This window comes from Grampus griseus (assembly GCF_964374135.1).
Source record: "Grampus griseus genome assembly, chromosome: 3".
Classification (NCBI taxonomy): Eukaryota; Metazoa; Chordata; class Mammalia; order Artiodactyla; family Delphinidae; genus Grampus; species Grampus griseus.
Window position 1 is genome coordinate 108,443,725 of NC_139019.1, and position 13,276 is coordinate 108,457,000.

General features: G+C 37.5%; 1 protein-coding gene across 2 annotated transcripts in view; it reads right to left on the reverse strand.

The window, feature by feature from the left end:
* FNIP1 (folliculin interacting protein 1) overlaps positions 1-13,276 on the reverse strand; it is a 132,859-nt gene that overhangs the window by 11,828 nt on the left and 107,755 nt on the right. For both annotated transcript variants that reach the window (XM_082650882.1, XM_082650881.1), the window contains 3 exons: positions 10,237-11,653; positions 9,257-9,425; positions 4,286-4,483 (listed from right to left, as the gene is read on the reverse strand). In XM_082650882.1, the coding sequence (XP_082507008.1) occupies positions 4,286-4,483; positions 9,257-9,425; positions 10,237-11,653 (1,784 nt within the window). The remainder of the gene's footprint in view (positions 1-4,285; positions 4,484-9,256; positions 9,426-10,236; positions 11,654-13,276) is intronic.

Here is a 13,276-nt window from a genome sequence, read left to right on the forward strand (position 1 = left end):
GTCTACTGCAAGTTAATACTGCTGTGAACATTACCATACAATTGTCCCAGTCCCTGCTTTCAGTTATTTTGATTATAAACCTAGAAAAAGACTTGCTGGACCACATGACAATGCAATGTTAAACTTTTTGAGGAACTGCCAAACTGTTTTCCACAGCAGCTGCACCATTTTAGATTCCCACCAGCAACACACAAGGCTTCCAATTTCTCCGCATCCAATACTTTTTATTTTCAGGGTTTGCTTTATCAAACCCATCCTTATCGGTGTGAAGTGGTATCTCACTGTGGCTTTGATTTGCATTTTCCTAATGACTAATGGATGTTGAACATTCTCTCATGTGCTTATTGACTATTTGTATATCTTCTTTAGAGAAATGTCTACTCAAGTCCTCTGCTTATTTTTTGAGTTGTTTTTTTTTTTTAACATCTTTATTGGAGTATAATTGCTTTACAATGGTGTGTTACTTTCTGCTTTATAACAAAGTGAATCAGCTATACATATACATATATCCCCATATCTCCTCCCTCTTGCATCTATCTCCCTCTCACCCTCCCTATCCCACCCCTCTAGGTGGTTACAAATCACCGAGCTGATCTCCCTGTGCTATGCAGCTGCTTCCCACTAGCTATCTATTTTACATTAGGTAGTATATGTAAGTCCATGCCACTCTCTGACTTCATCCCAGCTTACCCTTCCCCCTTCCCGTGTCCTCAAGTCCATTCTCTAGTAGGTCTGTGTCTTTATTCCTGTCCTGACCCTAGGTTCTTCATAACCATTTTTTTTTTTTTTAGATACCATATGTATGTGTTAGCATACAGTATCTGTTTTTCTCTTTCTGACTTACTTCACTCTGTATGACAGACTCTAGGTCCACCCACCTCACTACAAATAACTCAATTTCGTTTCTTTTTATGGCTGAGTAATATTCCATTGTATATATGGGATCCCCATCTTCTTTATCCATTCATCTGTCAATGGACACGTAGGTTGCTTCCATGTCCTGGCTATTGTAAATAGAGCTGCAATGAACACTGTGCTACATGACTCTTTTTGAATTATGGTTTTCTCAGGGTATATGCCCAGTAGTGGAATTGCTGGGTCATATGGTAGTTCTGTTTTTAGTTTTTTAAGGAACCTCCATACTGTTCTGCATAGTGGCTGCATCAATTTACATTCCCACCAACAGTACAAGAGGGTTCCCTTTTCTCCACACCCTCTCCAGCATTTATTGTTTGTAGATATTTTGATGATGGTCATTCTGACTGGTGTGAGCTGATACTTCATTGTAGTTTTGATTTGCATTTCTCTAATGATTACTGATGTTGAGCATTCTTTCATGTGTTTTGGCAATCTGTATATCTTCCTTGGAGAAATGTCTACGTAGGTCTTCTGCCCATTTTTGGATTGGGTTGTTTGTTTTTTGATACAGAGCTGCATGAGCTGCTTGTAAATTTTGGAGATTAATCCTTTGTCAGTTGCTTCATCTGCAAATACTTTCTCCCATTCTGAGGGTTGTCTTTTTGTCTTGTTGATGGTTTCCCTTGCTGTGCAAAAGCTTTTAGGTTTCATTAGATCCCATTTGTTTATTTTTGTTTTTATTTCCATTTCTCTAGGAGTTGGGTCAAAAAAGGATCTTGCTGTGATTTATGTCATAGAGTGTTCTGCTTATGTTTTTCTCTAAGAGTTTTATAGTGTCTGGCCTTACATTTTGAGTTTAATCCATCTGGAGTTTATATTTGTGTATGGTGTTAGGGAGTGTTCTAATTTCATTCTTTTACATGTAGCTGTCCAGTTTTCCCAGCACCACTTACTGAAGAGGCTGTCTTTTCTCCATTGTATATTCTTGCCTCCTTTATCAAAGATAAGATGACCATATGTGTGTGGGTTTATCTCTGGGCTTTCTATCCTGTTCCATTGATCTATATTTCTGTTTCTGTGCCAGTACCATACTGTCTTGATTACTGTAGCTTTGTAGCATAGTCTGAAGTCAGGGAGCCTGATTCCTCCAGCTCCGTTTTTCTTTCTCAAGATTGCTTTGGCTATTCTTGAGTAGTTTCTTTGCTGTTGTTGAACTGTAGGAGTTCTCTATGTATTCTGGATATCAATCTCTTTTCAGATATATGATTAGCAAATATTTTCTCCTGTCTATTGTCTTCACTCTGTTGATAGTGTCCTTTGATACACAGAAGTTTTTAAGTTTGCTGAAGTCCCAATTTATCTATTTTTCCCTTTATTGCCTGTGCTTTTTTTTTTTTGGCGGTACGCGGGCCTCTTACTGCTGCGGCCTCTCCCGCTGCGGAGCACAGGCTCCGGACGCCCATATTGCCTGTGCTTTTGATGGCACTTCCAAGGAATCACTGCTAAATCCAATATCACGAAAATTATCCTCTATGTTTTCTTTTTTTTTTTTTTTGCAGAACGCGGGCCTCTCACTGTTCTGGCCTCTCCCGTTGCAGAGCACAGGCTCCGGACACACAGGTCCAGTGGCCATGGCTCACGGGCCCAGCCGCTCCGCGGCATGTGCGATCTTTCCGGACCGGGGCACGAACCCGTGTCCCCTGCATCGGCAGGCGGACTCTCAACCACTGCGCCACCAGGGAAGTCCCCCTATGTTTTCTTTAAAGAGTTTTATAGTTTTAGTACTTGAGCTTAGGTTTAAGTTTAGATTTAAGCTTGAGTTCATTTTTGTATATGGCATAATAAAGTAAGGGTTCAACTTCATTCTTTTGCATGTATATATCCAGTTTTCTCAGCATCATTTTTTGAAAAGACTCATTTCCCCTTTGAACAGTCCTGGCTTCCTTGTCAAAAACCAATTGACCATATTATGTGAGAGTTTATTTTGGGGATACTATATTCTATTCATCTTTATGTCTGTCCTTATGCTAGTATCACACTGTTTTGATTACTGTCATTTTGTATTAAGTTTTAAAATTAGGAGGTGTGAGTCCTCCAACTTCATCTCAGTACTATCATCTTAATAATACTAAGTCTTACAAACCATGAATATGAGATATGTTTCATTTATTTATGTCTTTAACTTCTTTCAGAGATGTTTTGTAGTTTTCAGTGTACAAGTCTTTTGCCTCCTTGGTTAAATTTATTCCTAAGTAATCTATTCTTTTAATGTTATTGTAAGTGCTTTCTTAATTTCCTCTTCAAGATTGTTCATTCCTAGCTTATGGGAATGCAACTATCTTTGCATGCTGATTTATCTTGCATCTTTGCTGAATTCATCTATTAGCTCTCTCAGGGTTTTTTTGGTGGAATCTTTAAGTTTTCTAGGTATAAGATCATATTTGCAAGCAGAGATAATTTCACTTCTTCCTTTCCAATTTGGATGCCTTTTGTTTCTTTTTCTTGCCTAACTGCTCTCGCTACGACTTTCCAATACTATGTTGAATAAAAGTGGTGGAGGTGAGCATCCATGTCTTGTCCCTGTTCTTAGGGGTAAAACTTTTAGTCTTTTACCACTGAGTATAATGTCAGCTGTGGGTTTGTCATATATGGCCTTTGTCATGTTGATCTACAAAGGTTTTTAACTATACTATATTATAGTTCTCCTAACAAGAAAAGGAAAGAATCTTGAAAGTTGGAAATGATGTCTTCAGTAAGAGGTTACCAGTGTTATAAAGAGCGATCATCCAAAGTCCTAACACAAAAATGAGGATATAGAATTCACTGGCATTCTGCACAGAGCTTAGGGATGTTGCATTGCCATACCTCACATGATACTAAGTAAGGCACTAAATTCTGGCTGCTGAAATCACAGACTATATAGACACGTACACATCCCTTTCTGTCTTAGTCAGCTTGGGCTGCAACAACAAAGTACCACAGACTCAATGGCTTAAATAACAGAAAATTATTTTCTCCCAGTTCTGGAGACTGGAAGTCTGAGATCAGATCAGGGTGCCAGCATGGCTGAGTGTTAGTGAGAACTCTCTTCCTGGCTAGTAGATGGCTGCCTTCTTCCTGCGTCCTCACATGGTAGAGAGAGCACAATCTCTCTCTTCCTCTTCTTCTAAGGCCACTAATCCGATCATGAAGGCCCCACTCTAATGATCTAATCTAACCCTAATTAACTCCCAAAGGCCATCACACTGGGGAGTTATGGCTTCAAAATATGGATTTTAGGGGAACACAAACATTCAGTCCATAACACCTTCTTTCAGGAAAACAATGATGAAGCTAACAGTAGTATTCAATGTAGGCACATACATAACAACAGGGTTAAGTTAGTTATCACAGTGCTCACAGTAATTCAAGCCTTACAAATACTTACAAAATTTGGAGACAAGTTATGCTTATAAAGCTGAAGAGTGGAATGAAGCAGATTGGAAACAAGACTGGAAACCAACACTTCCTTTCCCAATTTATTATCTGTCATTCGTCTCTGGCTACTGGCCACTTGAACAGTCCATTTATCCATATCTGCTATAATACAGACAGCTTCTGCTATTGGTTCATCCAATACTGGATGCTGGGGAAAAAAAGAAGACATCATCTTATGATAAATAAAGTTTTCAAAGATAATGTTAATGGGATGGGCAAGGAAAAGATACTAGACAAAAACAAAATAAAAGAATATGAAATTCTGAGAGCTACTGCCAAAGAAACCTTGACAGTGAAGAGTGAAATAGTAAAGTAACTTAATAACAAATACCCTGAGATATTTTACAGAAGTCATCATAGGTAGAGGTTCATTACCAGAACTTTGTATTCTTTAATCCAGAACTTGAATTTCACCAGTATTTTGATCATTCATTCATTCAACAAATTTACTGAGTGCCAACTATGGGCCAGGCAACTGAAAGAAAATGTTTTTACCTTGAGAGAGCTAAATATTTTAAAAATCAGTAGGAAATAAATTCATATGAAGAAGTCAATGATAAGGTTCTGTGCTAACTACCCCATCCAGTCAGGCATTAATTTCCTTGAGCACCTCAGAGGCCATCCCTTGATTATCCCTTCCTGGCTACGTATGCCAGGTTTTTTCTGTTTTACAGATGTATATCCAGAGTGTGGATATAACCGTTCAAAAGGAGACAAATCAACAGGTACTAACATGTCTCTCCAGGATACATGGTTAAATGGAAAAAAAAAAAAGTCACTACACACACACACACACATACACATAATACCCCAATTATGTTTTTAAAAATCAGGGGACTTCCCTAGTGGTCCAGTGGGTAAGACTCTGCACTCCCAATTCAGGGGACCTGGGTTTGATCCTTGGTCAGGGAACTAGATGTCGCATGAATGCTGCAACTAAGAGTCCGAATGCCACAACTAAGACCCACCACAGCCAAAATAAATAAATAAATATTTTTTTTAAAAAAAATTCCCATCTATATCTAAATGCAAATGTATAGAAAAAAAGAATGAAAATACTCAAATCAAACTATCATAAAGATCTTTGTGAAGAAGTATGGAATATTAAGAGTATGAAGAAGGATTTTTACTTTTTGCTTTGTATATATTGTTTAAATTTCTATCAGAAGCATTCACCTAAAGGATACTTTTATAATTAGAAAATTTAACACATAGTGAAAAAAAAATTTTTAACTCACATATACGGATAAAAGGACCACAGGCATATGTCTGTGCCTTTGGTTTCCCACAGTTTACACACAAAGACCAAAAATGACAATTAAGTACACAGCACCACCATAAGAAAGAAATGCTCAATACTTTAATTTTTTTTGTATTTGGAAAGGTAAGGATTTCTTCACCACTGGACAAATGAATTAACAACAATAAGACTGAAATATAAACTACAATCTTGAACCCAATGGCCTTTTTCCTTTATAACTTTTACTATTACTAAAATTTCACAGCAAGAATGTAAGTTTATTCCTGGATAAACCCAAGTTTGGCACCCCCAAAGGATATCCCTTTTCCCAGTTAATAACCACTTTGAATAAAGCTTTTTGCTCAATGCTAAGGAAACAAAGAGAAGGGAGCTCACAGTCTTATGAGGGAGATAAATACATGTGGCTATGAAAATACTTGTGTAATAGACAAAATAGTAACCAAGTGCTGTGGTACCAGAGGAGGGCAAGAGTGGGTTCTGTGTGACTGGTAGTTACACAGTGGAAGGGACATAGGGATACGACACTGAATAGGATGAATAGGATTCTTAGCGAAAAATGGGAGAGGAATATGGATAATTCTGTAAGAGGGAATATCAAGAGAAGACTCGAAGATAGAAGTAGATGGATGTAACCAAATTTGTGAAAAATGATATGGAGAAGTGGGGAAGAAGAGAAATGGCAAGTAAGAAGCGTGGAAAGATACATTGTGAAGACTTTCCATGGAACTCTAAACTTTATATTTGTTTTTATAAAATCGTACTTAAATATTTCTTATTCAACTCTTACCAAGGATATAACATTTTTCTATTCATCAACTTCATTACTGAAACATAATTTTGGAAATGGTATATATACCTAAAGATGTAAGGTATATCTTACTTTTTTAAGAAACAATAGTGAATATATATTTAACATAACTACCTCTGTGGTTATAAAAGAAAAATAAGACAGGAGATATGATCAAATAATTAAAGTGGAAAACAAACTGTTAAAGGAAGATACTACTTTCAGAAGCAGTGGGCATCTTTAGGAGATGAGAATTATGATGGGTGTTCATCTACTATCCTCACAAGGAAATGTCTAAACCGATAATGGGGAAACTGCTATGAAATACACCTTTTACTTTAAAGGGTTAAAAAGCACTTTAGAAATTAACTTTATAGCTCCTCAATCAAAAAGTCACGTGGCTAAGATTTTAAAAGCTATTTTTTTGGTAAGAAAAAGGAAAATGAGCCCACATCAGTAGTTTCCCAAGAAAGAAGGGTCTAAATCCCAAGTTTGAGATTAGAAATAATCCAAATCAAACTCACTTTAGGAGCTGTTAAAGAAAAAAGGGGGCAGTGCCAGTCATTCATTCTGAAATTGCTTGTTTTCACACAATGGATTATTATAAGCAATGTCCTAATTGGATAAAATTTCAATTGAACCAATTTCAGTCCTTTCACTTCATCATCAACTTCTGGAAAAAACAGCCTACACCCCACGGGAGCATATTCTCAACTGACATATTATAGTAGTCACCTCCACAATACTAAGTTTGTATCCAGCCTCAAATACTTCCGAGTCACAAAATAGGAAGTATATGAATGGGAATTCATATGAATCTAAAGTACATGAATGGGAATTCATATGAACCTAAATTCAGTGAATCTAAAGCTTAATATTTTTTAAACCTTTTTCTCTGAGTTCCATAACTTCTACAATACGAATGTATCCACAATCCTACCAGCCCTTTTTCTCTCCCAGGCATTTCCAGAATCTCAATACATAAACTCCCAAATCCTTAAGTATCTCCTCTCTAGCAGATACTCCTAGATCTCCACCACATTACAAAACCTGATTTTTTCAATTGCCTTCTAGGCATTCAAACATGGCCTTGCAGAATGCACTTTTAAACTCAAAATGTACCAAATCAACTTCAGTGTACCTTCCTCAAAACTAGCCAGTTTTCTTTTTTTTAAAAGAAGAGAGCGAACCCCAATGTTGTAAAGGGAACAGGTTTTAGAGACATTACAAACTGCTGTTCAAACTAGTATTGTCTTTTGGAAAAGAAACTACAAAACATGCAACAAGAACATGAAAATACTTCTAATCTTAAAAACTGGCCAGTAACTTCATTTCTGGGAATCTAGCCTAAAGAAATCATCTTAAATTCATAAAACACAGCAAGAGTATCAGTGTTATTTATAACAATAAAATGAAGAAAAGTTGTTTTAAAAGTTGAGCAACAGAGAATAGAGAACACAGAAATAAACCCATGTATATATGCTCAATTAACTTATGACAAAGGACCCAAGAATATACAATGGAGGAAGGACAGTTTCTTCAATAAATGGTGCTTAAAAAACTGAACAGGGACTTCCCTGGTGGCACAGTGGTTAAGAAGTCACCTGCCAATGCAGGGGACACAGGTTTGAGCCCTGGTCTGGGAAGATCCCACATGCCGTGGAGCACCTAAGCCCTTGCACCACAACTACTGAGCCTGCATTCTAGAACCTGGGAGCCACAACTACTGAGCCGGCGTGCTGCAGCTACTGAAGCCTGCGTGCCTAGAGCCCATGCTCCACAACAAGAGAAGCCACCACAATGAGGAGCCCGCACACCACAACGAAAAGTAGCCTCCGCTCGCCACAACTAGAGAAAGCCCACGCGCAGCAACGAAGGCCCAACACAGCCAAAAATAAATTAATTAATTAATTAATAAAAAAAAAAACTGAACAGCCACATTGCAAAAGAATGAAACTGGACCACTATCTTACACCATACACAAAAGTCAACTAATATGCTATATGAGTACTACATACCATGACCAAGTGGGTTTTTTCCCACCTAGGAATACAAAGATTGGATTAACATCTAAAAATCCATCAATGTAATCTATCACATTAACAGTTTAAAGAAGAAAAACCCACGATCATTTCAATAGACACAGAAAAAGTATTTGACAAAAACCCACACTCATTCATGATTTAAGGGCGTGGGGGACAGAAAACTCAAAACACTAGGGATAGAAGGGAACTTTATCCACCTGATAAAGAGCATCTTATAAGAATCTAACAGCTAACATCATGCTTAATAATTAAAGGCTCAATGTTTTCCCCCTAAGAAAAGGAACAAGACAAGGATGTCCACTATCAGCACTTCAATGCAACACTGTACTGAAGGTTCTAGCCTGTACGATCAGGCAAGAAAAAGAAAAAGAGGCACCCAGACTGGAAAGGAAGATAACATGAGCCTGTATGTAGAAAATCTTAAAGAATCCACACAAAAAAACTATGAGAACTAATAAAAGAGTTCATCAAAGTGGCAGGATACAACAGCAATATACAAAAATCAATTGTACTATATACCAGCAATGAAAATTAATTCCATTCACATTTAAGCATTTGCAATATTTTGAAATTATAAATAACCTAGTGATGAACATCTATGAATACATACAGTATTTTCTAATTTCCAGTTTGATAGATTCCTGGAACTCTCTACTTGCTTTCACAATGACAGGTACAAACATGCAGGTTTTTGCATATAAAGTGATGGATTTAGAGAACAACAATTGTATTACACACTGAAGTGTTACCAAAAGTAAGGCAATTTTGGGTTATACTGGTTAACAGAGTTCGTCCTAAATAAATTTAAGAGCAGTGAAGGTCACTTACCTGCACAGCATGAGACAAATCTGACACTAAACACTGACGGAGCCTCTCATCATTCCCAATTCCTTGAAGAACAAAGTCAGGCACATAAGAAGAGCAGTAGCCACCCAGCAAGGACCTCCCAAAGTTGGCAATATTGGGCTGAACAGCACTCACTTCAATTAACTTTGACCTGCAAGAAAAGTTCCAAAAGAAGGCATACCTAATCAGTAATAAATATATTTTACCAACACACACACAAAAAATTGGACTCTACTAGTCCACATTTCCAGTACCATCATTCTTTATAAAATATACTAATAGTAAAATCATCCTTAAATAAAAACTGGCTTAAGGGCTCAATGAAACCACAAAATACTCCTTCCTATCCAAAAAGGGTCTGTAATGGACAACTCTGTAATGAGGTGAACATTAATCTTTCATAACAGACTTTAGGAATGCTGTCCCTTGTGTATGTAACACATTCTTAATACAATCAAATTATGGAAACCATCATCCAAAACCAAGTATAAATAACTCACAAACCCAAAGCTTGGTATATAACATTTCTCATGTATGAATCTTTTCCTTGTATTCTTGACCAAGAGTATCCATTCTATGCTTTCCTCTTATTTCCAAACTTATTTCTAACAGCTATTTCCTACCTTCTCTAAGCGATTACCTCTCCCTAGTTGTCAGGCTCAGCACAGGTCCTTTCTGGGCAGCATAACTCACTGCTAAATGAAAACTCCTAGGCAGTAAGCCATCTCCCACACACCAACACAACTTTTCTCTAATGCCTTCACAAAGCTTTTCTGGGGCACCTGTGGGGCTTAGCCTTTAATCCTTCTTCTAAGTAGGAGCATGTGATAATAAAAGAGTATTTGTCCAGAACAATGGTCTCTTCTTTTATATTAGCTACTACCAACTTTCAGAGATGAGCTAAACAAAAGAATGGTACATATTTTTACAGGTTCTATAAAAGGCTAAAACTTCGTACTTACCCAGGAAAAGGTATCTCATCTTCTTCTGCCCAATCTTCTTGCTCTCCTCCATAATAATTGCTTACTTGTCTAGTCACATCATGACCTGTATCTTCACTTTCACTATCCCCAAGGGCACTATCTGAACTTTCATTTCTTGGAATGTCCCATTCAGCTCCCACAGCAACTTTTTTCTCTGAACTCTCTTTATCCCCATGGGGGACAAGAATGGAGAGTGTATCTCTTTGGTCTTGCTGAGGAAAGCAGGTTTTACATGAATCTTGGTGAACTGTTCCTACACATTTGCAAAATTCATTGCTCTGTTTGCTATTTTTTGTATAAAATCTTTTTGAAAACTCTAACATACAGCAGTGTTCTTTACTGTCTGTACTTGTTTTAACTGGAATATCATCAATAGTCCTGGTTTCAATTGAATCATCATTAAAATATTCATCAAATAAGCTCATGCTTTCGGGGTCTGAATGATTCCAGCAGGGAAGTTCACAGGGCTCTCCAGATACCATGTTCAGTATATCAGGCTCTCCAGATTTAGCTGTTTGTGCAGTTTCTTGATGCTGATCAACAGCCCCTCTTTCCTCCTTCGGTGATTTGGTGTGATGCCTGGTAATCTGATCCACTACTGCCTGACTCCGGAGTTCAGTATCTGAGTCGGGTGACATAGAATCCCCAATCAAGAAAGTAACCTTTGTCTGGGTTGCCTCACAAGAAAATGCAGCTGTCACAAGTTTATCTGGAGGTTTTTTTTCCACAACCATTCCTGTGGATCTGAACACTTTACCTGTGTGATTACCTGAATCTAGCAATTCCTCATTCTGCCATGATTCCTCTGCAGGCTCTAAGCTTGACTTTGACAATGCACATCTGTCCACTGGAGCAGATCCTGTGCAAACAACTGTTTCTAACTTGGTGTCAAGGCAAGTTCTTAATTTATCTCTGCACTGTTTAACATCAACAGCATTTTCTTCTTGGCAGTCAGAAGAAGGAGAAATCATTCGGCACTCGTTTGAATTTCCTAGCAGCTCCTTAGAGCTGTTTTGAATATCTTCTCTCTCTTGTCGCAAAACATTCTCTATATTTTGCCCAAGTAGTGGACGACTGCAATATTTACAGTTACAATTAGGAGTCCTTGTTTCTTCTGACTCTTTAAAGAGCAAACTGTTTTTGTTTCTATGCATTGTAATAAGCACATACTCAGATTCTTCGATTTCACCTTTCTCTAAAGTGGTTGTAATTACTGTGCCTGGCATAACAATGGCTTCATCGTCTCCATTTTCTAAAAGATGGGTTTCTTGAAGTTCAGAGCATCTTATGAAGTAAGTAAGAAAATAAAGCAGCCTCTGGACCATGTCTTGTCGTTTACCAACTACCACAGTCCTTGCTAACCGTACAGGAGAGCCAATAGCGCCATACAAGTCTCCTGAAATGGAAAAATAAGTTAATGGACACATCCTCTACTCATACTAAGCAGGCTATTTTCAATTATCAGAAACCCACTATTATTTTATGAGGGGTAGTTCAGATTTTACTCTTGGTTCCTTAATAGGTTAGTGATTATTCAGGACTAGGATGAGATGAATGGTCTTAACCAAAGAGAATGGTGAATGGATAGGCTTTCTACCTTCCTCCTTAAGCAGCTGCTAATAAGGTGCTGAAACCATAGCAAACAGTCAGTTGTGAAAGTCACCAAGAACATGCTCTGTGCCAGTCCCCTTGCAGAGCACTTTATATGGGTGGAGAAGTACTGACTGAAGTATTATGTGCAAAAGCACATCTGCTGGGGACCAAGGAGAGGAAAGGAGTAGTAGTGAAATGGAACAGAGCTGAAGTAGTCACATCACACACTTAACCTTCCTTGATTTAAATCATATTCCTGAACTTCGTCGGTTGCTGCCCTACCAAAGACCTCACCTTAGCTCCCGTGTTTTTAAAAGCCCATTTTCCTTTCCATTCCATTCCCTAGAGGGTTGGATACTCAGGATAGACCCAAAAGGGCAACACATTTAGCCCTGTAATTCATTTTCACTTCTGTTATCCATATTACACATGTAGAGCCATTACATTTAGAAAAGGAGGAGAGGGATTTAATTCAAGTTTTGCAAGTTGTCAGTATACCCATTTAAAGAATTTCTATTTTTACTTTATAAGAACCCCATACTTTTTAAAGGAACAAACATAAATAGGTCTCAAATAATATACTACAGACTGTACTAAGATAAATTTTCTCCTCTGGCTAAGAAACTGGCTCTAGTACCATCATGCCACTGTTCAAAACTACTCCCAAGGTTTCCACTAACAACCAAATAAATTGAAACTGCTTTGGTATGGTAAATGAGTCTTTCATGACTGGTTCCACTTTACTTTTCCAGGTTTACCTTCTGATAGTTTCCCTATTTTACCTTTATTCACCCAAAGTCCCACTTAAACTGGACCCCTGAATGTGCTCAGCACTTTTAACACCTAGACCCCTTTACTCATGCTATGTACTTTCCCTTCCCTCTGTATTTCTGCCAGTCCAAAGTTTCCCACCCAAGCATCCTCCCTTGGACAAAAGTAAGCTTCCCTAATTGAACTCCCACTAAACTTTTTATTTCTTATAGTTCCTATTTGAATTATCATTATTGTCCACATATACTTTACCTACAGTATAAGACTGTCACTTCTTAAAGGAAAGGACTAGATATCATTCATCTTTATACCCTCCAGGGTTCTTTGCACAGAGCCTTAGATATATTGTGCATTCAATAAATGACTGTAGAATTGAAAACAGATTTGAAATGTTCAAATTAAAAAAAAAAACTACTGAATTACTTGGTTTGAAAAAAGGTAAATTAATATTCATACAATGAAATACTACATAGCATTAAAAAGGAATAAACTATTAATACATACAACATAGGTGAATCTCAAAATAATTATGTTGAATGAAAGAACTCAGACCAAACAAAAGCACTTAAGTGTATGATTCCATCTATATAAAGGTCTAGAAAATACAAACTAATATACAGTGACAGAAAGCAGACCAGTGGCTACCTGAGTATAA